General features: G+C 41.3%; 1 protein-coding gene across 2 annotated transcripts in view; it reads left to right on the plus strand.

The window, feature by feature from the left end:
• Nucleotides 1-15366, plus strand: part of SUGT1 (SGT1 homolog, MIS12 kinetochore complex assembly cochaperone) — a 29544-nt gene extending 14178 nt beyond the window's left edge. For both annotated transcript variants that reach the window (XM_061995355.1, XM_061995363.1), the window contains 3 exons: nucleotides 13138-13228; nucleotides 14047-14228; nucleotides 14831-15366. In XM_061995355.1, the coding sequence (XP_061851339.1) occupies nucleotides 13138-13228; nucleotides 14047-14228; nucleotides 14831-14932 (375 nt within the window). In that variant the 3' untranslated portion in view covers nucleotides 14933-15366. The remainder of the gene's footprint in view (nucleotides 1-13137; nucleotides 13229-14046; nucleotides 14229-14830) is intronic.
• Nucleotides 15367-21870: the final 6504 nt, after the last annotated feature.

Consider the following 21870-nt stretch of genomic DNA (forward strand, 5'->3'; position numbering starts at 1 on the left):
CTCTGCAACAGTCAAAATACCTTGCTTTTCATACAAGAAATACTTTTTCTTTCTCTGAGGTGTCTTTCAGACAGAGGCTTTCTAAACTTTCACAAATACCTGAGATAGTAATATGATGGTGCTTATTGAAGTGCAAATGATAGTAATGTTGAGGATGCTTTTGCTTGATGCCTAGAAGGATGGCTGATGTCTTTACTCTTAAAATTCAGGTATTAGGAAGCTATGAACACCTTTCTACTAAACTTTCAGGAGCCAATATTGCCTTGTGAAGCATTGTTTTCTTTGCATGGCCAAGAAATAAAAGTAAGACTTTGAAGATTTCAGTGTGGAAATAATTCTTTACCCTTTCATGACTTCTTGCTGGTAGGAATCAGCCGTGCGGTTAACTGTCCCGTGCTTTGCAAGAGAGCAGGTTCCACATTGTTGCTGGAAGCTGTACTTGCTTGGATACACTTGAAAAATGCATGTTGTGAGAGAGAGTGCTTCTGTCTCAGAATTTTGTTTCTTCTGTGATACAGAAAAATAAGAAAATGACTGTAGTCTGACAAGGTGTGTATTGTTGGTGTAACACATAGACGGATGTAAGCTTTGTCCATAGAGCAAAGCCTGAGACTCTGAAGCTGGAATGTATTGTTGATTCTTTCTGTGTATTTCAGGAGTGGTTCTGCAGAGCTTTTGGGAGTTCCTTGCTGTTCCTATGTTCCATTTTACCTGTTCCCTTCTAAGAAAGGTACCTCCAGTAGTTCTTGCACCATTTCAGGGAACAGAGACTTGGATGACATGAGAGCATTGCCATAACAAGTTGGTGTTGTTCTTCCACTCCTTGCACTAAGGAATCCAGGCAGGTTACGTAATTGAGTCATGTGAGTCACGCTGGGACAGAGAAGCAGAGTGTTCAAAATCTACTAGTCCATTAGTATTTGTATAAATTTGAGTGGAATGAGTGTAGCCCGTGTCATGAGGAGTAACTGTGAGCTCCTGTTTGCTTTATATTCCTGTCTGGCTTGTTTTACCCATTTCCTGTGTCAGGTTTACCATGACTTTTATGAAGCATCTGCGTGCTACTGAGCACCATTGAAATGAACTTGACTTTGTGTGTCTGTGCTACCATCTCTAGCCTAGGTTAATGTCTGAAATAATCTCTGGTAGTCTAGAACCTGATTGAGGTACCTAAAATGGCATGAAAGCTTTAGTTATATTCAGATAGTGTCAGAATTGTAAATATTTTGTGATTCTTTTCAAACGTTACTGTTCCTGTATAATTGTGAGATAATATTTTTGAGGTGAGACAGCATAAGAGAGAACACAGGAGGTGTTTTTAACAGACGAAGTCAATGCTTCAACATGTTCTTCCTTTGGCAGAAAAGAATAGTATGAGAGCATCTGTGAAGGCATAGTGAAGAAATACAAGCTAAATGATGCCCCAGCGAATTCTGATTCTGACCAGCAGATGGAGTCTGGCTGAAGAAAAAGCAAAGATTCCTTTCAAGGCTTATTTAGAATGTTTAACTCTGGAAAAAAAACCACTAAGCATTTAAGGGACTGGTGCAACCTTAGTGTTTGAATAGTAGAAATCCACATTTCTTTTCACAGGTTTTGTGTGTGTACTTTGTTCTTAGGAGGGATGTGGAAAATACGCAGCTATCACTGGATGTCTGATTAGAACTTCTCAAACCCTTTACAAATTATTTTGTGCCATTTACATGAAGTTCTTTTGTAAGGACTTGGAAAGACAGATGTCATCTCATTACCTTCGCAGTTGTATGACCTTTTACTTAATCACAGAGAATTTGTGTTTTCATGGCATAGGAGCTGTTCTGTTCCTGTGGATTGATGATTTCAGATATGAATCTGCTTTATTTTTCTTTATTTTGTATTGCTGCTCTGAATATGTGAGATGTGTTACCGTTAGCGTGGTTTAATCTTCACTGGGCAATGAGGAGTCTGGTATTTCTTTTCCAGTTATAAGAGGAAACAGAGTGGAATGTATGGATAGATTGTGTGGTGAATAGTTTGGGTTTCTCATGAATTTCATAAAACTAATTAATGGGTAGAGGATGGAACAACAGAACTGGCAGAAAGAACAATCCTGTGTTGTTAACTAAGAGAAGCTGGAGAGAAATTTCTGAAGGCTGCTTGAAATTCAGCATCACTTGACAATTGTAGAGGAATAAAAGTAAAGGTGCAAATTCAGGAGGAGAAAATAGCTGTAATTGTATTTGTAGAATTACAGATTCTAACATAACTGCAAAGAGCAGACAGAACTTTCAGACTCTGGGATTGGTTCTCTCGGGGAATGTTAACAGTGGTGAAAAGTGCAGTTGATACCTTAAGAATTGTTTCTTTCCTAGCAATGAAACAGAAATTGTACCTTTTGATAAATCCATGCTGTGTCTAGCCCTGAGATACAAAGATTCTGTTTAGAAAAGAACTTGAACTAGCAAGTGGTACAGAGGTAGCATAGCTGGATGTTTAGAGATGTTTGAATGGTTTCTGTATGAGCAGAAGTAAATTAGTGTTCATAATCTGCAGACTTTTGACTTCAAACTGTGAGCTAGAAGAGGTAAAACACTTAATGCCGACTCAAGAACAGCATAATGTGTGGGTGAAGTCCAGCTTTGAGATGAAGGGGTTTTTTTAATCTCTTCATGCATCCTAGGATAGCGCATCTTCTAATTGTCCGCAGTTTCACAGATAATACAGACTGTGCTTAATAGTGACTGAATGTAGACTTACTATCCTTAGAGCCATATTTTACCTAATTCAAAAGTTTATTTGCTATTTAATAGATACCAGTACTTAGAAATTCAACTTTGAATTTGTCATGCCCAGCCAGCAATGAAACACCAAGCTGCCATTTGCTCACCCCTCATGGTGAAGTAGGGAGGAGAAAAGATCCCTGAGGGCCTTGTGGATGGAGGCAAGGGCAAGGAGGGCTCTCTGCCAGTTATGGTTCTGGGCAAAACAGACTCAACTTGGGGAAGAAAACAAGATCAGTTTAATCAACTGACAACTATAAACAGAACAGATGGAAAGCAAAAACAGAGGAGGATGATGAGAAAAATAAAATCGCCCTTTCAGATCTGCATTCCCCGCCTCTCCTCTTTCTGCTCCTGATATCTCTATCTGCTTCCCCCTCAGTAGCTCCAGTACACTTCCTCCTCTCCTTCCTTGCAGACGTTGAGATCTATGTGGTTGCTTCCCTCTCATCAAACTCCTTCCACCCTCCTCTTCCCGGTTTTCCTCCCTAAAAAGTGATCACAGAGGTACCATATTGTCTCAGATCCAGAGGTGGGTCTGACTTGGAGCCGGGGAAAGCGTTGGGGAACTTCTTACAGGGGCTGCAACTGCAGCCTTTCCCCTGTTACCAGAAACAGCTCTGAACAAAGCCAACACAGTGGAGTATCGATCCTTTTCACATTTAGTCATGAGTTACTTAGAATTACTTGGTGGTGTTCAGCATGTAATGCTGATGATCTAAAGCCTTGAGATGAAAGCTCATGTTTGAAAATCCTTGTGTGAGTACAGCTGATCTGTTAAGGAAATTGCCATTATATACATAGCATTTTTTCTTGTAGATGAACAGCGTACTTGACAGATCATAACTAGATCAATTTATGTTATTGTTTATACTCCTCATCTCTCAGATGTGTCTGCTTGTAATAATTTGATCAAGCAAGAAAGTAAGAGCTTCTCCAAAAAGGACCTTAAAAATTTCAGATCTGTGTCTTCCAAATAGAAGCTGATCTGGATTTTGTACAGGTAGGATTTTGTGTGTGGTGGTGGTCATCCTCAGTTGTGTTCAGGTGTCAGGTGAAGTGGGGCAAAGTCTGTGCCACGCTAAAAACTGCAATTTGTATTAATCTTTTAACAGGAAGAAGGTATCATTTAGTGGTGCTACTTGGTTTTTTTACTTCTTTCCAGAGGAGGGAGCCAAAATGTAAAGGCTGAACCCAGGTTTGCTGTTTGGAAGTTGCTTGCCTGCAGTTATCCTGTAGCTCAGTGTGCATAATACCATCGTGCTCCCTTCATAAAAGGAAAAAAATGGTAAAAATTTAAAATGAGCAACTAAATATGTTTCAGACAGAACTAGCTTATCTGCCTCTGTCCAGAAAATTTGACAGGAAAGTTGAAATGCACAAGTAGCATAAGGATTTCTGCTGTTCTGAAACAGCTGTTTGTGCACAATTGTCCTGGCATTCAGTTCCCTCTCTGTGCAGTCTGTCAATCGATGTGTTTGGGATTCCAGGGGCACATTCTGCCACTTTCTATTGGAAACTAACATAACACAACCAGTTTATTAAGGTCATTGGTTGTGTGACGCTCAGGGTTTGACTCAGGTGGTGCCCAGGGTTTTCTCCTTAAACCTAGGAGAAGAGAATGAGGATGAGTATGTGCTTTGAATATGTGGTTTTGAACTTGAAGGAAACTTGAACTAGTGTTTCCTCTTTTTCTTCCCCTCTGCTCTTGCATCTGCAGATAGTCTGGGACAATAACAGTGAGTTTTCAGTTTTTAGTGGTCTGGGCTTTCTGCAAGCAATGACTTGCAGCAATTTAAAAGAAGCACTTGAAGAAATGTTTTAGAAGTGCTTTCTTTACCGTAGAACTGCCTTTAATTAGACACAAAGTTGTGCTGCAAAAGGGGAGATGTTAGAAATCTTCACCCTCTTTTACAGTTGACATTTGCTACTTAATAGAGATGTGTATCTGAGATAGAAGCACACTCTCAGCAGCTGCGTGCCAAGACTATGGTAGTGTGCATCAGTGGAATGTTTATTTTCCTCAAACCAACATTTTTGCCTTGCAAACTCTGAAATACACTGTGCAGCTTACTGGAAAAGCACACCAATGCCAAAGCTAAATGTAAAGGAAAAGTCAAAGAGTGAAACTGTTTCACACACTCTTGGACTGTCATCAGAGCCTCTATTCAGAAATGTACCCAAATTGATAAACAGGGGAACAGATTTGTTTCAACTGAAGTTGGTTCTCACTATTACAGGCTGATCCTTAAAAGATGCTTTCTCATTTTGGATATTTTCGTTAAATTACTTACGGACACTGGACTTCAGACTTCCCTGAACTCATGGACTTGTTTTCTCTGTGAGGCTTTCATGCAGATTCATATCTTCCATTTATATTCTTGAATGTTTTCTGCAAATGATAAACTAATAGTGAAGATATGAATTGGATACTTTTCTGACAATTCTGGCATCTTTTAGGCAAGGCTGGTTGGAGCAATTTTCTGTCTAGACCATAGAGAAACCTTTCCAATGATTGACATGATACATTCTGCAGGACTCAAAATAAGTTTCATTTTATCTCTCCCCCCTTCTTTATGAATGGAGATAGGTGTGGAGCAGGTGTAAACTTATTAATACTCTGAGAACTGTGTTTTAAACAAGCATGTAACTCGGTGCCTGTGCTTTAGGTAAATTCATAACAGAAAGGAGAAGTCTGTCATGAGAGAAAACAACTTTAAGAGCTATTGGAATAGCGATGATTTACATTGCGAATGCAGTGACAAAGAGCTTTAGGATACCTAAATGGTCTCTATTGCTAGTCCTTTCTCTAAAATTCAAAATTATCACAAGTGGCTACCAAGTAAAATCAGAGAGGTAAGAACTTGGACCATTTTGCCCCAAGTTCACAGAATCACAGAATGGTATGAGTTGGAAGGGACCTTTATAGTTCTCTGTAGTACCTACCTAGCAAAGAAACTGAAAGCGCATGCTAAATCCCTTCTGTTGCAGTATATTCACTACAGAATAAATTTCTTAATTATCACTTATTTGTGATGATAACTGTAGAGTTATCGTCATCTCCTGATTGATAATAAGCTAAATATGAGCCAGCAATGTGCCCTAGTGGCCAAGAAGGCCAGTGGCATCCTGGGATGCATTAAGAAGACGGTGGCCAGCAGGTCAAGGGAGGTTCTTCTCTACCTCTACTCTGCCCTGGTAAGGCCTCATCTGCAGTCCTGTGTCCAGTTCTGGGCTGTTCAGCTCAAGAGGGACAGAGAACTTCTGGAGAGAGTCCAGCACAGGGCCACCGAGATGATCAGGGCACTGGAGCATCTTTCAGATGAGGAAAGACTGCGAGAACTGGGGCTGGTTAGTCTGGAGAAGAGGAGACTGAGGGGTGATCTTATTAATATTTATAAATATCTAAAGGGTGGGTGTCAGGAGGTTGGGACATCCCTTTTTTCTATAGTAGATAGTAACAGGACAAGGGGTAATGGGATGAAGCTGGAACACAAAAAGTTCCACTTAAACATAAGAAAAATTATTTCACTGTTCAGATGAGGGAGCCCTGGAACAAGCTGCCCAGAGGGGTTGTGGAGTCTCCTTCCTTGGAGGTCTTCAAGACCCACCTGGACATGTTCCTGTGTGACCTGATCTAGGTGACCCTGCTTCTGCAGGGGGTTGGACTAGATGATCTCTAAAGGTCCCTTCCAACCACTACCATTCTACGATCTCAATATAATTTGTTTAAAGTTGTGGATCAAAGATCTTGTCATTCAGACTTTAAGCAACATATAGAACGTCTTTGAGTAACTAGGATTCCAAAGCTGTGTGTGCATATGATCTTAGAGGTAAGTTTGAATAGATCATATGTTTTTAGAAGATACTGGCATTTTGTCCTGCCCTTAAATTTAGGTAATGAAGTGCATGAGATAGCAAAATGACAGCTCTGAACACCTAAAATTTACAAGTCAGACAAGTCAGTACTTCAGTAAATGACTAAGTAGTTGATTGCAAACCCTGAATTCTCAGATGTGTGAGCCTGATCAAGCAAAACATCAGAGTCTAAAGGGTATTTTTTGATGCATCTTAAAATTAATGGCCGAACTACTGGTTAAGCTTTGCCACGCCAGTTTTGATTTCCTTCATTCAACTGATCAGAGCTTGCCAGTAGTAAGTGAACTTCCCCTTAGCATGGACTGTAAAATATAGTAGAAATTAGAAAAGAATTCTTGTAACTTGTCAGTGTACACCAGAATCTTCTCTTAGGGAGAAAGATAAAAAAATCTTTCCCTTTTAATGTTTCTCAGCTAAACTGGCAATGTCTGTTCCAGAACATAAGTTCAAGGGAGATCTAGTTCATCGGAGGTTTGGGCTTTTTAACAGTAAGCTTCTACCTTGAAAATTAATGTTGACCAACCAGCGTTGTGTTTGTTGGTAGGAAAGGGGAGAAATTCTTTCTTGAAACTGGATTAAATGCTCTCTCATGCCAGTCATCTTTCAAGTAAAGGGTTTTCATATTCTTAATCTACCAGTGATACAGTTTAGAATAGCTTCTGAGGGTGACTCTGAGGCATCCTTTCTGATAAGCTAGCTGTTGGATTAGGCTGCAAGCAAACTTGTCTAAACCTCTGATAGTTTGATTTTTTTTAAAAAAAAAGATAATGCTTTTATAACCAGTAAATTCTGTGAGCAAAGGCTTCTCCATATGTGTCACTGAGGATGGGGTTTCTCCTAGACAATGACCTTGCCATTTGACAGTTTCCTTAGAGTGGCAGGTTTCTCTCAAGACAGTATTTCAAGCAAGTTTCTTTTCCTTTATGCTCTGCTCCCTTTGAACCCAAAACACCAAAACTTAAAAATTACAACAGAAAATGGATTATTTCTGCATTACTTTTCCTACATCTGGAGTACCTCATCTGGTTTTGGGCTTCCCACTGTGTTCTGGTTTAGCAAGGAGCAGCTTTTGGCTTAGTAACAGGGGGAGCGGGTTGCAGTGAAGACCCGGTAAAGAGTTTGAGGACCCTCCCCCGGCTCCTGGGTTCAGACCCACCTCCGGCCCGGCTGGGCCAATCAGGCGCCTCTGCCATCACTATTTAGGGGATGGGAATTCGGAATGCGGGTCAGGAGGTGTAAGAGTGATACAAGATGGAGGCGGCCACGCGGATCCTAGTCAGAGAAGGAGGAAGGAAGGAGAAGCAATAGACCAGAGACCCCTCTGCAAGCCGTGGCAAGAATGCAGCTGTGCCCCTGCAACCTATGGAGATCCATGGCAGGACCGAGAGTTACCAGCAGCTCCATGTGAGTGAGCCCGGACGGGCGAGGGACTGTGTGGGGAGACGGCCATGGCCCAGGCTGTGTTGGAGAGCCTGCGCGCCGCAGAGCAGCCCCACACGAGAGGCAGAGAGGAGCTGCAGCCTTTGGAATAAGTGCGCGTTGGAGCAGCCCGTGCAGGTCTGCCGTGCGTGTGAGTTACCCCACGGACTCGCAGGGAGGACTGGTGTGGAGTTCAGCTGCCCTGAGGAGGGACAAACGGCAGAAGCTATCGGGAACAGACTAACTGAAACCCCCACTGCCTGCCCCCCCCCGAACCGTTCAGGGAGGGACAGGGTAGAAACCCTGGGATCAGGGCTCTGAGCCCGGGAAGAGGGGAGATGTGGTGGGAAGGTGTTCTTAAAAAGGCTGGTTGGACTCTTCATTGATATATTACTCTGTGTTGTTTCATTTTGGTTATGTTTTGGGTTTTGTGGGTATGTTTTAGTTGATGTTGCATTAAATTATTTTCTGTTTTCTTCCCCAAACCGAGTAGCCTGGTCTGTTTTGTCCTGAACCTTAAGTGGCAATTAAGCCCTCCCTGCCCTTGAGCAATTCTCAGCCACTTCGGTACTTGAGGCTAATCGTGGCCTTTGTTCCCTGATGGGCCTAAACCACGACACACTGCAAGAAAGGCCCTGATGTACTGGAGCACGTCCTAGTGGAGGGCTACCCAGATGGGATGGGTAGGGTAGGTACCTTGGTGGCTGCATGGTGGGAGCTACAAGGGGAGGCTGAGGAGTCAGGCTTGTCCTTAAGTGGCACGCAAAAGCATTTAATTCGCAATGAAGTTTTCCCATCTTTTATTCTGAAGTTGGCACAAGGCACACAAGCATACGTTTTATGAAATATAAATGTTAAATCAAAGTAGTTGGTGAAGTGTTGATGTATTTCTCTTGCCTGAGTACTGATCCTTTTTTCAAAGGAGAGGAAAAAGCTAACAGTACTTGTGTGTTAGATGTGACACTAATGTCCGTACTGATACGTTACTTTTCTGTGTGATAGCTATCAGTAACTGCTTTAAGATGTTCATTAAAATGCATTTATTGCCGTTTGTGCACGTAATTGGGACTTGCAAAGTTGTTTCTCCTTAGATCAAATAAAGCTCTCAAGTTGAAGAAATATGTGCCTTCACAAGGAGAATTTTATAGCTTTATATTTTTGGAAAGCGTGGTTGTATAATGGTGTGAAACTAATGATTTCCCTAGTTTTGCTCCTGCCTGCCACTTTGCCTAATGAGTAACTTCAATTGAAGTGGATAGAGTAGATGGGGTAGAGGTTTAATCATGTCATAAATACGTTCTGTCTCGACTATTAAGCTCTCTATACTTCTAGCTTGGCAGGATTGAAATAGTTTAGATTTAAGAAATCTGCATCTTGCACTGGGAGTTAGTTTATAGAGTTTCCTTCTCCTTAGAGGTATTTGTCATGAAGTGCTGGCTTTGGGACAGTTTTGGAGAGGTAACTGTAAGAACTAGCAGATTTTAAAAAAAAAACCCAAAACTAACAGATTGACAGCTAAGGATTCAGGCCCAGCCAACGTGGCTTTATGAAGGACAGATTCTGTTTGACCAATCTGATCTCCTTCTGTGATAAGATGACCCATTTAGTAGATGAGGGAAGGGCTGTGGATGTGCTCTTCCTGGACTTTATTAAGGCCTTTGATACTGTCTCCCACAGCATTCTCCTGAGGAAACTGATGCCTGTGGCATGGATGGACCTGCTTTTAGATGGGTGGAAAACCGTCTGGATGGTCAGGCCCAGACAGTTGTAGTGAATGAAGTTCAGTTCAGTTGGTAGCCAGTTACCAGTGCTGTTCCCCAGGGCTCAGTGCTGGGACCTGTTTTATGTAACATCTTGATCAATGATCTGGATGAGACGATTGAGTTCACTGTCAGTAAGTTTGCTGGGCAGGTGTGTAGACCTGCTTGAGGGCAGGAAGGCTCTTTAGAGGGACCTGGACAGGTTGGATAGATGGGCCAAGGGCCAACTGCAAAAAGCTCAATAAGGCCAAGTGCCAGGTCCAGCATTTGGGCCACAACAACCCCAGACAACGCAACAGACTTGGGACAGAGCGACTGGAAAGCTGCCTGGCAGAAAAGGACCTGGGGGTGTTAATTGACAGCCAACTGAACATGAGCCATCAGTGTACCCAGGTGGCCAAGAAGCCCAGTGGCATCCTGGCCTATATCAGAAATAGTGTGACCAGCAGGACCAAGGAGGTGATTGTCCCCTTGTACTCGGTGCTGATGAGGCTACTCCTTGAGTACTGTGTCCAGTTTTGGACCCCTCACTGCAAGGACATGGAGGTGCTGGAGCAGGTCCAGAGATGGGCAACGAAGCTGGTGAAGGGTCTGGAGATTGTCTGATGAGGCATGGCTGAAGGAGCTGAGATTATCTAGCCTAGAGAAGAGGAGGCTGAGAGGTGACATGATCACTCTCTACAACTACCTGAAAGGCGGTGGTGGAGTCACCATCCCTGGAGATACTTAAAAGATGCATAGATTAGATGCTGAATGATATGGTGTAGTTTAGTGATGGGCCTGGCAGTGTGAGGTTAGTGGTTGGACTCGATCTTAAAGGTCCAACCATTAGGATTCTCTAAAATAAGGAAAGGGGACTTACTGGAGCCGGAAAAGTAAAGATCTTCCTTTTTTTCTTGTGTTTTAGCGCATGGGCAGAGTTACTCTGAATAAGCAAAGGTCTTTATATGAATTCTTTGAGGAGGATTGCATTCTGGGAAGAAAAAAGACCATGTTTGGTAGCTCACATCAAGCACTGTATTGCATTAGAGAACATTCTTAGTGGGGATAAAATAGTCTGTATTTGAGCTACTGAAAGGTATCAGTGTAAAGCCAGAAGCTTAATGGTGAGAGGAGATAGTGAAGGAGGAAACACACAGAAGAGAAATTGAAGAGGTGTGGGGTAGAGCAGTATCAAGCACTTATGCTTTTCTTTTTTTCTGAAATAGAACATGCCGGGGGATGTGCTGATAAACACAGTATAAAATCTTGAAATTAAAGGCTCCTCAACTGAATTGATAATGTAGTTTCTTTAGGTTGAAAAGAGTTCTATAGACAAGAGACAAGTTGTTTACATTCATACTCATGTTTCACTTGTAACTAATTAGTGCCTTTGGAAGTGTCTAATTAACTTAAATGTTTGACTCATGAGATCCAAATCCATTGGAAAAAAAACCCCCAACCTTGCTAGTTCTGGCACTAATGGAAGTACGTGTTTGTCTTATATGGAGATATACAAATACTTTTGCTTCCTGAAGCTACTCATACAGGATTACATTTGTGAGTGTACAGTGTTCAAAACTGAACTTTAAGATTGTAGTTTCTGAAGTGTTTTACAAGAGTCCAGTGGAGGAAGCTTTGCTGACTTCTTTCATTTTAGTGAAGACTAGTTATTATTGGCACAGTTTGAATGCTGCTTCTGCATAGTTTCAGCAGAAATCTCTGCATCCTTGTGGACTGCAATGTTAAACTTTGGAATATAAGCCTTCTTTAGAGGCAGTAGATTGAGCCACTGGAGTAACACAGTGATTTGATTTTATTTGATTATTTTTGTTTCTGTGAATGTGACTGTCACTATTTTAAAAACCGATATTCTAATGCTTAATTTGTGGCTTGTAAAGTTGCTATAAACATTGGAAATCCAACCGACATGGGGAGTGGGAAGTCAAATACCTGTGGGTGTTGGACTTAGAAATTTACCCTCCCCTCCCTTGAAGGGCATTCCATGCCTTGTCTTAAATGTTTTGTTCTCAGTACAAGTTAGAGGTGGAAAATAATTATTTCCACTTGTCTAGGGAAATGGTAGCTTCCCCAAGGGTAGGGAGAAAAAGAAGCAATCATAATTGAATATTCTGATTCTTAAAATGCAGCATGATTGCAAACATGGAAGCTTTCAAACTTAAATGAGCTCTCTTTGTTCTTTGTAAGGTATCCCAGTCTGTTGCTTACCAGTGACTGTCTTGAAGAATGGATTAAATGAAGTTCAAATGTCAGATCAACATGACGCTGTGCAAGGAGCTTGCTGTTAGAATCTCTAGGGTTGGCTTTTACAGTGGTGCCTTTGTTCTTGGGTCTGCAGGGATCCCCCGGTTACAGCGGCTTTAGGTGGAACCAGGAACTTGCTTCTGCTGGGCTGTTGCTGCATAAAGGAGCCACCGAAATTCAGCAAGCGCTGATTTCACTTAATTAATGGCATCATATGAGCTTTGTGACATTTTCTTGAGTGAATTTGTGGTTTGGAGTGACATTAGACAGTCTTTGCTTTATAGGCATTGTTTTGCAACTCTCTAACCCTGTAACTAAAGGATAAAGTTAATTACAGAAAAAAACATTTCAGTATGGTTGACTAAAGGGATTATGTGTAGTTGTGAATAGGGCATGACATACTTCACCTAATTTTGTTTCTCCTGTGATAATTGCAACCGTATCCATTTTTAATTGCCAGTTTTGTCAATGAATGCTAGACAGTTTGGGGATGGTTTTTTTTCTGTAGCAGTCTGTTTATTGAACCAAATGAGTACAGCTGCTGAATTTCTCAAGTGGGAAGATCTGCATAGTCCCAGGGTGTTTCTCTGGCTTGTGTACTACACATCAAATAAGAAATTGTTTGGTGGATGAAATGTAAACATAGACAAAGTTGCATTTTGTAGTCCTTCAAAAGTGCTATTGACTTTTTGGAGCTGACAGGGAAGAAAGGGATGCTTGAAAGATAACACCTTGATGCCTGGCCGTATAGAGACATCGGAACTGATCATTGCTTTTTAGAGGCTGTAATTTACAAAAAGAATCAAGTGAATAATAAGCAAAAGAAGGTTAAGTGGTATTAAACAAAAGGTAAGAGTCTGATACAAGAGCTATGCACCCTATGTAAGCTTAGTTGGCATGTGACTAGAAATCACATAACTGCATCTTTTAAGGTAGGTAAATTTTTCTGAAATAAAGGTTTCAGGTTACACACTGTGTTTCTAAAAACAAATGTATTTATTCTCTTCTAGAGGATCCAACTAATTTGAACCTATTTGGCTTGTGGATTAATTTGTTCTTTGTCTTGTGTTTTGTAGGTTGAGATAAAAATGAAGAAGCCAGAGGCTGTAAGATGGGAGAAGCTGGAGGGCCAGGGAGATTCTCCTAAGTTAAAGCAATTTACGCCAGGTTTGTTTCCTGAACTATTAATTTAATACAAATAAACCATTTTATACTTATTTGCAGTTATTAATAATATTTTTATGCTAAATATTGTTAATGAAAATTACAGCTTTGTATTTAGAATGAAAAGCTGAAGTCTTGTGTTTACTCCCAACAACTGATAGAACAAGTCTGCAGGGCATTGCTAAAACTTTGGTATTAAATTTAATCATAACTGCCATTAATTTGACAGATGCTTCTTGTTAATTCCTCTAGTCATACCTATTTTGGTCACTGTTTTGCAGTTCTGTGCATTTTTTATGCCTCTATTGTTGCTTAATTATTAAAGTATTATTTACTTAAGTATTCTATTCCAGATTTTCAAGACATATTAACAATCTGTCTTTGAGAGAATTTGAATTTCCTGATTTATTGATTTCAGATATTTTTTGAAATCTAGTTCAAATTTTCCTGTGTCTCTAGGCCACTGAGTTTGGGGTGTTTTACTGTCAACCCATATCTCCTGCCTTGTTTTCACTTCAGTTATCTATCTTGCTGTTGTCCAGCTTTGGGGTTTTTTTTTATTTTGTTGGATAGCTAAATTATGTAACTCTTGTGTACTGTAAATAAGCTTCTGCAGTTGCTAAATGTAGTCTCTAGTATTTCTTAGTTTCCTTTCTTTTCATTACTGCAGCTCATATATCAGTAAGGAGGGATCTATTTGCATTTTCAGATACATGTTCTATTATCATGTCTGATTCATCGGATCTGAACGTTGCTATGTTTTCTCTGCTGCTCTGAAAGTCGTGAGAGAGCGCTTAGTTAAGTAACACTTCTCTTTTCAGACGCCCAGCACTTATATCCATCATCCTCGCACTATACAAGGAACTGGGACAAACTGGTAGTTGAAATCAAAGAAGAAGAGAAGAATGAGAAGTTAGAAGGAGATGCTGCTTTAAATAAACTCTTCCAGCAGATTTATTCAGATGGTACAGATGAAGTGAAACGTGCCATGAACAAATCATTTGTAAGTCTTTATCCTTTTTCTCTGAAGAACCATGTACATTTTGCACACTGACACAACAGAATCAGGAAGCCTCTGGCCACCAGAACCTTGGGCTCATAATGAATGGCAGTGGTTCTGTTGGAGATCTTAGTCTAACAAGTTTGAATGAAACCTGTGATGTTGGACACTAATGAGCGTGACCCTTCTAAGTCAAGTGTTGTGCTGGTCTCTTTGAGTCTGTGTTATCAAAGCAAATGGAGTTTTTGGCTCATGTAGAGCTTTGAGACTTGCTGTGGGTAAAAGGATCAAATTCCTCTTAATTGTTTGAATCAGATTCCGTTTATTTGTAGTCCTGATAGCCAAGAACATGACTGACCCTTCAAAAGCTTCTTGTTATTGAAGTAACATATCATGTGTCCACTTCTGATAGAAGGACTGTTGGGCTGAAGATTGTGGAGTTAATTTTATTCTATAGGTACACAGAATTCCTGTGTAACTGCTACTACGTGAAAACTTAAATTCTTCAAATTTCTTTAGACTTTGTTACTGTGCTGACAGGAATGTGGCTTTCATGTTACTAGAATTCCTCTAGCAAACTAAACAAGCTTTCTCTCGTCTTGCAGATGGAGTCTGGAGGCACAGTTTTGAGCACCAACTGGTCTGATGTTGGTAAAAGGAAGGTAGAAGTAAACCCTCCTGATGACATGGAATGGAAAAAATTCTGATTCTATTTTTAATCTTTTACCATCTGTGTGTTGCCATAGTCATGTACTGACCACCGTGTATGGACATAGCATTCGTGGATTCAAAGCACTGAATGTTCCCTTGGGAACAGGGATCATCTTTACAATTTGTGTGCTTTAGAAATTCCTTCATCCGCAGATGTTAAAGATCTACTCGAGGGTGGAACCCTGTTTTCATCACCTCTGTCTAGTTTTTGGAAATCAAGTCAATCAGTCTAATTTTTTCTACCACCTTTATCAGCTCTGCTCTTTGGGGATAGGGTGATCTCTAATGGCTGGTCAGGATTATTGCCTTACACCTGGTATTTCTGTTCAATAACTTACAAGATCTTGGCAACTTTGGGTAAAAACACTTTTCAACAACAGTGTTAAAAATGTTTGCTCTTTAACTCTGCTGAATAAAGCTGTAAATATAACTTTTTCTATACGGAAGCTGCTTCATTTCATTTTTAGTCGTCTTGTGTTTTGGTGGGGGAATCACTTGAGGCATGTAGTTAAGGATGTGAATACACTGGTTAAAACAAAAACAACTGGCCTGTGTAGGATCAAAATGGACATTAAGTGAGGAGGATGAGGTTGCTATTCTTGATGCAGACACAAAATTTCCACTTTTGGAGTCCTTCCACCCGGGTGATGGGTTGAACTGCAGTCATACGTGGTGGAAGGGAGAAGGTCAGTTGTGACTGGAAATTCCTACAGTAAAGTGGGTCCTCTGACTGCCCTCTATATTTAAAAAAAAAGGTTCTATTGCAATTGCCTGAAGTCAAAGATAGCAGGTAGTTGCCTTCAGTTCTGTTATTTCAGCATATTGGAAACTGATTACATGTTAGAGAAGAGCCTGTGTGTCCTTAATTGTTTCCATCAGTGCAGCTTTTCCATCAGGTTGTAAATAATGGTGTTTGCAGAAAGAGAACTGGGGAATGTAAGAAATACCGTCTTTGCTGATACTACTGGGATACAAGTTTGCAAGGGCCTAGAGATGCTTAAAAGCTGTGGACTTGGTCTTGGTCCCCTGGCTATAGGTGACCCTGCTTGACCAGGGGCAAGACAGGGTGGATGAGGTAACCTCTGGAAGTCCCTTCCAGCCTCAACCACTCTGTGATTCCTTGAAAGACATATGAACTTTAAAAAGTCGTGGTAAACATGCCTAGTCCATACACTGCTGTCTCTTGGGAAATCAGAGATACCTAAATGTTCTGAGATTCTAGAAAGCACCATGAATTGCAGATACTGGCAGCCCCCTGAAAGCCCCTTCATTCTTTGCTTAACCATTGGGTGCTGCTTTGTTTACTGCTCTTCCTTGCAATTCTAATTATGTAGGTTTTCACAGATTCTTTGTTATTCTGCCTGTTTACTTCATATTTGATATGTTGTTCTGCTACAGTGAGAACTGGATGAGCTTGGTAAATTGTAAAGGCTGTTGAACAGGTGTTTTACTAGGGCAAGTGAAGTCTGCAGCTGTTACAGTAATAAAGCGTGTATAAAAGATGATCGAAAGCTAAGGTGGGAGAAGAAAGGATGTATCCTGTTCCTCCTCAGGGCTAAGGATCTGGCTTTTGCAGTGATGCTGGGAAAGTGCAATGGGATGTTTTTCCCACTGTTGTTACTATGCCTGTGCAGTAGATAGATACTAAGATGTTAAAATCTTAAAAGTCTTAAAAACTGAGTGTTAGTATTTGGATGTATGCCATAGCTGTGAACTTCAGCTTGCCGTACTGGGTGGCTGTATGCTGATTACGGTCTTGACATAACTGCGGTTTCTTGATGTGCTCAGGTCATGGTTATCCTGTAGTGCAGACTGGACAGTGATTTCTTTTTGGGTCACTGGCTTCAGAATTGATTCATGTTTTCAAAACTCAAATTTGATGACCTTCAGAAACGAATGTTGTCCTGGTCTTTGAATACAAAGATGGGAAGTGGTTTGAATTTAGGATGGGTTTTGTGTGTGTTTTGCTTCTTGACTCTTACGCTGCTTCTTGAAGGAGATATACTGGTGGAATAGTTCAGTAAAGATTTGTTAGCTCCGATGGGGGATTTCTCGCCCTTCAGAGAATTCTGAGTAACTAATTGCTCAACATCTAGAGCATTTGCCATCCATATGGGATGCTAACATTTAAGTTGACTTGATTTGGAGCAGGGACCTGAACTTTATTCTCCTGAATGAGTGCTTTGCTGCTTTTTATTTATACTCTGAAAGGCATTTCTTCCTTTCTAATGTAGAAGGAAGACAAATGTCTGAGCTCTTCACTTTGTCACAAAATTGGGTTCTTGTCTCCTGGCCAGCCTTGCTCTCTAAATGTTGTTCAGGGCACTTAACAGCGCTTAGCAAAGTCGTGCTTTGGGAAAAGCCTAGATAAAAATCTCTTAAATAGAAATGAAGAAGTAACTTGAGGATGTCTCCTGCCAATCAAGTTGTTCTCTCTTACTGAAGAGAGCACAGATGGGGTTCCTCAGTCTACTTTCACTTACAGAAAGTCGTGGGAATATTTTGTCAGATAAGCACAATATATTCTTGTATTAAGTGGGTACTGTTTCACTGCTCAGGGATTCAGTGCACTTAGCTGAAGGCAAAAAGTGAAATAAAATGCATTGCTACTTTTGTACTCTTGAGACGCATGTAATGCAAATATAATGCTTTAGCTTCAGGCTAAAACTTGTAGCAATCGAGTGGTAGACATCCCTGTCCATCTCAATCCTGTAAGGCAAGTTTGCAGGTCAGAACAGAATTCCTGCATGTTTCTGACCACAAACAGATAATGTGTATGTGTTCCACCATAGAATTTAAGTGAACCAATGATGGTAGCTCTTGTTGCTTTATGGAGAAGAATGCAGGATATTTGTTTGTTTGTTTGTTTGTTTCTGGTGAGAAGGTGATTGGATTAAAGCAATAAGCAGAATTGCCCTAAAAAGTTGGGAGAAAGGTGCTTCCTGAACTTTGTGAACAACATATGTTTTGGTTTTGGCAAAACACATGCACAGAATGGTTTCAGAAGCTCAAGAAAGAGGCAGAAGACACCTCAGAGGTTAAATAGAGACTCTGAAGGGTACCAGTGGCAGAGGACAGAGAGGATGGATGGAATTTGTTGCAGCACTGGCAATGAGTTAGCTGGAGGCAGAGAATTGCCTGCAAGGATGGAGTGGGGAATGTTTTAATCACGTTCCAACTTCTCTTGAGTTTTTTTTCCCAAGCCTTTTGGTCGTCTCTAGATAGCACTGTCTGGAAGACCCAGGCAGTTTCACCTTGGTGCTCTGATTTTATTCCTATTGCAAGTAAGGGAAAAGGACAGCAAGAGGTAACGGTAGCTTTCCCACCTAATACCACAGGTAGGATTACTCTATACTGCAGTTATGGGGGTCATAGAAAATGCCTGTCTATTGTAGCTGAAGGCTGCCTCTCGTCTTTAGCATACGTGCAGTGTTTGTGAAAGATCAGTTGAGTGCCTCGGAAGCACAGAAAATGGTGACGCTCCTGGTTCAGTCTCACTCTTGCCCTTTCTGAGCAGAGATTCTGTCCACCCCGATGTGCCAGTCAACAATCTGTTCTTTGCCAACTGTAGTTTTATGCTTCTCTACATCTTTCTTCTTTTTTTTGTCCCCCCTTTTTCTCACTGCATGAAGCAAGTGATTAGTCTGTTCCTTCTTGAAACTTTCTTGGAATTTATTCGTGCTGCAGCAGGGGTGAAGTGTTATATGGGAAGCAGAAGAGAGATTCCTCTAGCTTTATCTTACTTTCTCAGTATAGACAGAAGTGGAGAACAATTCCCATTTCAGAAAGGACAAAGGGAGAGACTCTTTCATTCTGTGTGAGGAGAGAGGGGCTGTAGATGAAGAAAAGAGACAGCTCCTGCCTTGCCATCACTGGTTTTCAGTAAACCCTGTGGCCTTGTCAGTTTTCCTTCTCTCTTCCACTAGCCTGAATTTGCACCATTTTTCAGCTTTAATCTGCCATCCCAATCCTCCTAGTGCACTATCGCATGGGGAATTACATTTTAACAACAGCACAAGTACATCCACTGACCTGCATTGGGAACCACCCTTGGTGACGGATCATCCCTCTTTCTTTCCTCCTCCCCTACACCTTGGCCAAGGGATGGTTTTGAACTGGTTTCTTCTATTGCAGGATCAGAGTCAAGGAATGTCCCACACCCTTCAAATCCTGCAACCTCTTTAGTGTGCAAGGTATTATTTTTGTAGTGGCAGTGGAAAACTTGTCTTCAGTGTTGGTACTAGACACTGCACAGTAGTCAACAGGGTCACTGCAAGTAGTTGGAACTGTAGTCTCAGCCACCACTGTGGGGAACATTGCAACATCTTTCTGTGCTGTCAGATCATTGGTTTCATTGTTGTTCCTGTGTCACAGAATCATAGAATCTGGAGGGTTGGAAGGGACCTCAAAATATCATCTAGTCCAACCTCCCTGCCAGAGCAGGGCCACCTAGAGTAGGTCACACAGGAACTCATCCGGGTGGGTTTTGAATGTCTCCAGAGAAGGAGACTCAACAACCCATCTGGGCAGCCTGTTCCAGTGCTCCATCACACTCACAGTGAATTCTTCCTTGTATTTCTTTGGAACCTCTTACGTTCCAGCTTGGACCCATTGCTCCTTGTCCTGTCATTGGACATCATTGAGAAGAGCCTGGCTCCATCCTCCTGACACTCACCCTTCACATATTAATGAGGTCACCCCTCTTCTCCAGCTCACAGCTGCCTCAGCCTTTCATCATAAGGGAGATGCTCCACTCCCTTCATCACCTTGGTGGCCCTACACTGAAATCTCTCCAGCAGCTCCCTGTCCTTCTTGAACTGAGGAGCCCAGAACTGGACACAAAGATTCCAGATGCAGTCTCATGAATGTTTCCTTCAAAATGAGATATTGTTTTGCAGCCCAGCTGCAGCAAGAGATCTTTTTTTAATAGGTAAGTAAAAACTGGCTTACCTGAAGCATGAGTTGGGCGAGGCATTTTGTTGCGTATGTTTTGGAACCGGATAAGCTGTGCCCTTTGTGTTGTACTTGCGTAGTATTCTGGCAGTTTTACTGCTAGCCACAGACCAAGTAAGTAGTGCATGTGTGCTGTCCTGTGCTCTTGAGCTTTTTTAGCATGGTGTGTATAGAGGAGTTCTCGAGATTTACGTGGTGGTTTGACACATTGGGGTGCTTTTTGTATTTATGTGCTTTGAGTGTGACTGCCTACAGAGAACAACTGATACAGGAAGAGTTAGTTTTGTTAACAACGTTTGGACATGGAAATTGCCTACAAGGTCATTTTTTAGCATTTTCTGAAGAAGTTACTTTTTGGGGTTAGTTTGGGTTTTTTTAATTGGGATAAACACAGGGAGAAGCAGAAGCAGATCGTGAGTTGCCTCAAGATGGCTTTAGATACCTCAGCTCAAGAGGGACAGAGAACTTCTGAAGAGAGTCCAGTGCAGGGCCACTAAGATAGATGATCAGGGGACTGGAGCATCTTTCATATGAGGAAAGGCTGTGGGAACTGGGGCTGTTTAGTCTGGAGAAGAGGAGACTGAGGGGTGATCTTATTAACATTTACAAATATCTAAATGATGGGTGTCAGGAGGTTGGGACATCCCTTTTTTCTCTTGTATCTAGCAACAGGAGAAGGGGTAATGGGATGAAACTGGAACACAAAAAGTTCCATTTAAATATAAGAAAAAACTATTTCACTGTTCAGGTGAGGGAGCCCTGGCACAGGCTGCCCAGAGGGGTTGTGGAGTCTCCTTCCTTGGAGGTCTTCAAGACCCACTTGGACATGTTCCTAAGTGACCTGATTTAGGTTGACCTGCTTCTGCAGGGGGGTTGGACTAGATGATCTCTAAAGGTCCCTTCCAACCCTATGATTCTATGAAAAGACAGCAACGGCCTAGTTCATGTATACAGTCACACTTCCTTCTCTTTGCTTTCCATGTTCCACTTGCTGACCCTCCCTCGCTTGCTTTCCTCTCCAGACAGTTCTTGAACATGTACGTTGAGGTACTGTTAGACTTTCTACACTGAAAAAAGCACAGAAAGCAACTGACGTTTTTCAATGTATTTATTTAATCTGCAGTAAAAAAAAACAAACAAAAAGGAAAGCTGACATTTCCAAGCATGTGGATGACGTACTTGTAAAACAACATCACAATCAAGGTCATTTTAATTTAAAAAGGCAGAAACAAACTTTACAGGCCTTGAAATCCCACTTTAAGAAGTTTTTAATTTAAGTATTTCAAAGTGAGTCTGTTCTTAAGATTAAGGCAAGGTGAAGCTTACATGAAAAAAAAAGCTACAATAGAAGAAAATACTGAATTCTATTCTCATTTAACACTTTGCTTTTTAGATTTGCAGTTTATCATTCTGCATGAGGTTGTCTTTATTTTCTTTAAGCCACGATTATGTCAAATTAATTCCTCTTTTCTGTGTGTCACGCAGTGCTAATAACATTACTAGGCTTGCAACATCTCAGGAGCTGTTTAGTCACAAAAATGAATGCTCCAGAAAGTGAACATTAGGAAAAAATTGGACTATTCTGTTTATAAAGCCCGTGTAGATGGCTTCGTAAGCTGAATGGTAGTGTTGGAGACCTATACTGGGGGTGAAGGCAGCTTAATACCTCCATCTTTGTCAAGGCTAGGAAACCTAAGTCATTCCATCTTTGTGTTTCAGCTTAGTACCTTCCTTAGAGATTTAACACGTAATAGGATCAGTCCCAATAATGGCAGTTTGCCTAAGCAGAAAAGGGTGAGGTTAGAGACTCTTTTTTTCCTTTTCTTTTGGGGTTCTTTTCCTCTCCTCAGCGGTAAGTGGTTTCCCTTGCAGGGAGTGGGGGTTAGCTTCAGCAGACCTAAAGGGGCTGGTGTGAATGGCTGCTATCACTGTAAAATAAAGAGGTGCCCTAGTCTTGTGTCAAAAGTGTCTGTTTCGAGGA

This window comes from Colius striatus, chromosome 1, assembly GCF_028858725.1.
Source record: "Colius striatus isolate bColStr4 chromosome 1, bColStr4.1.hap1, whole genome shotgun sequence".
Taxonomy (NCBI): domain Eukaryota; kingdom Metazoa; phylum Chordata; class Aves; order Coliiformes; family Coliidae; genus Colius; species Colius striatus.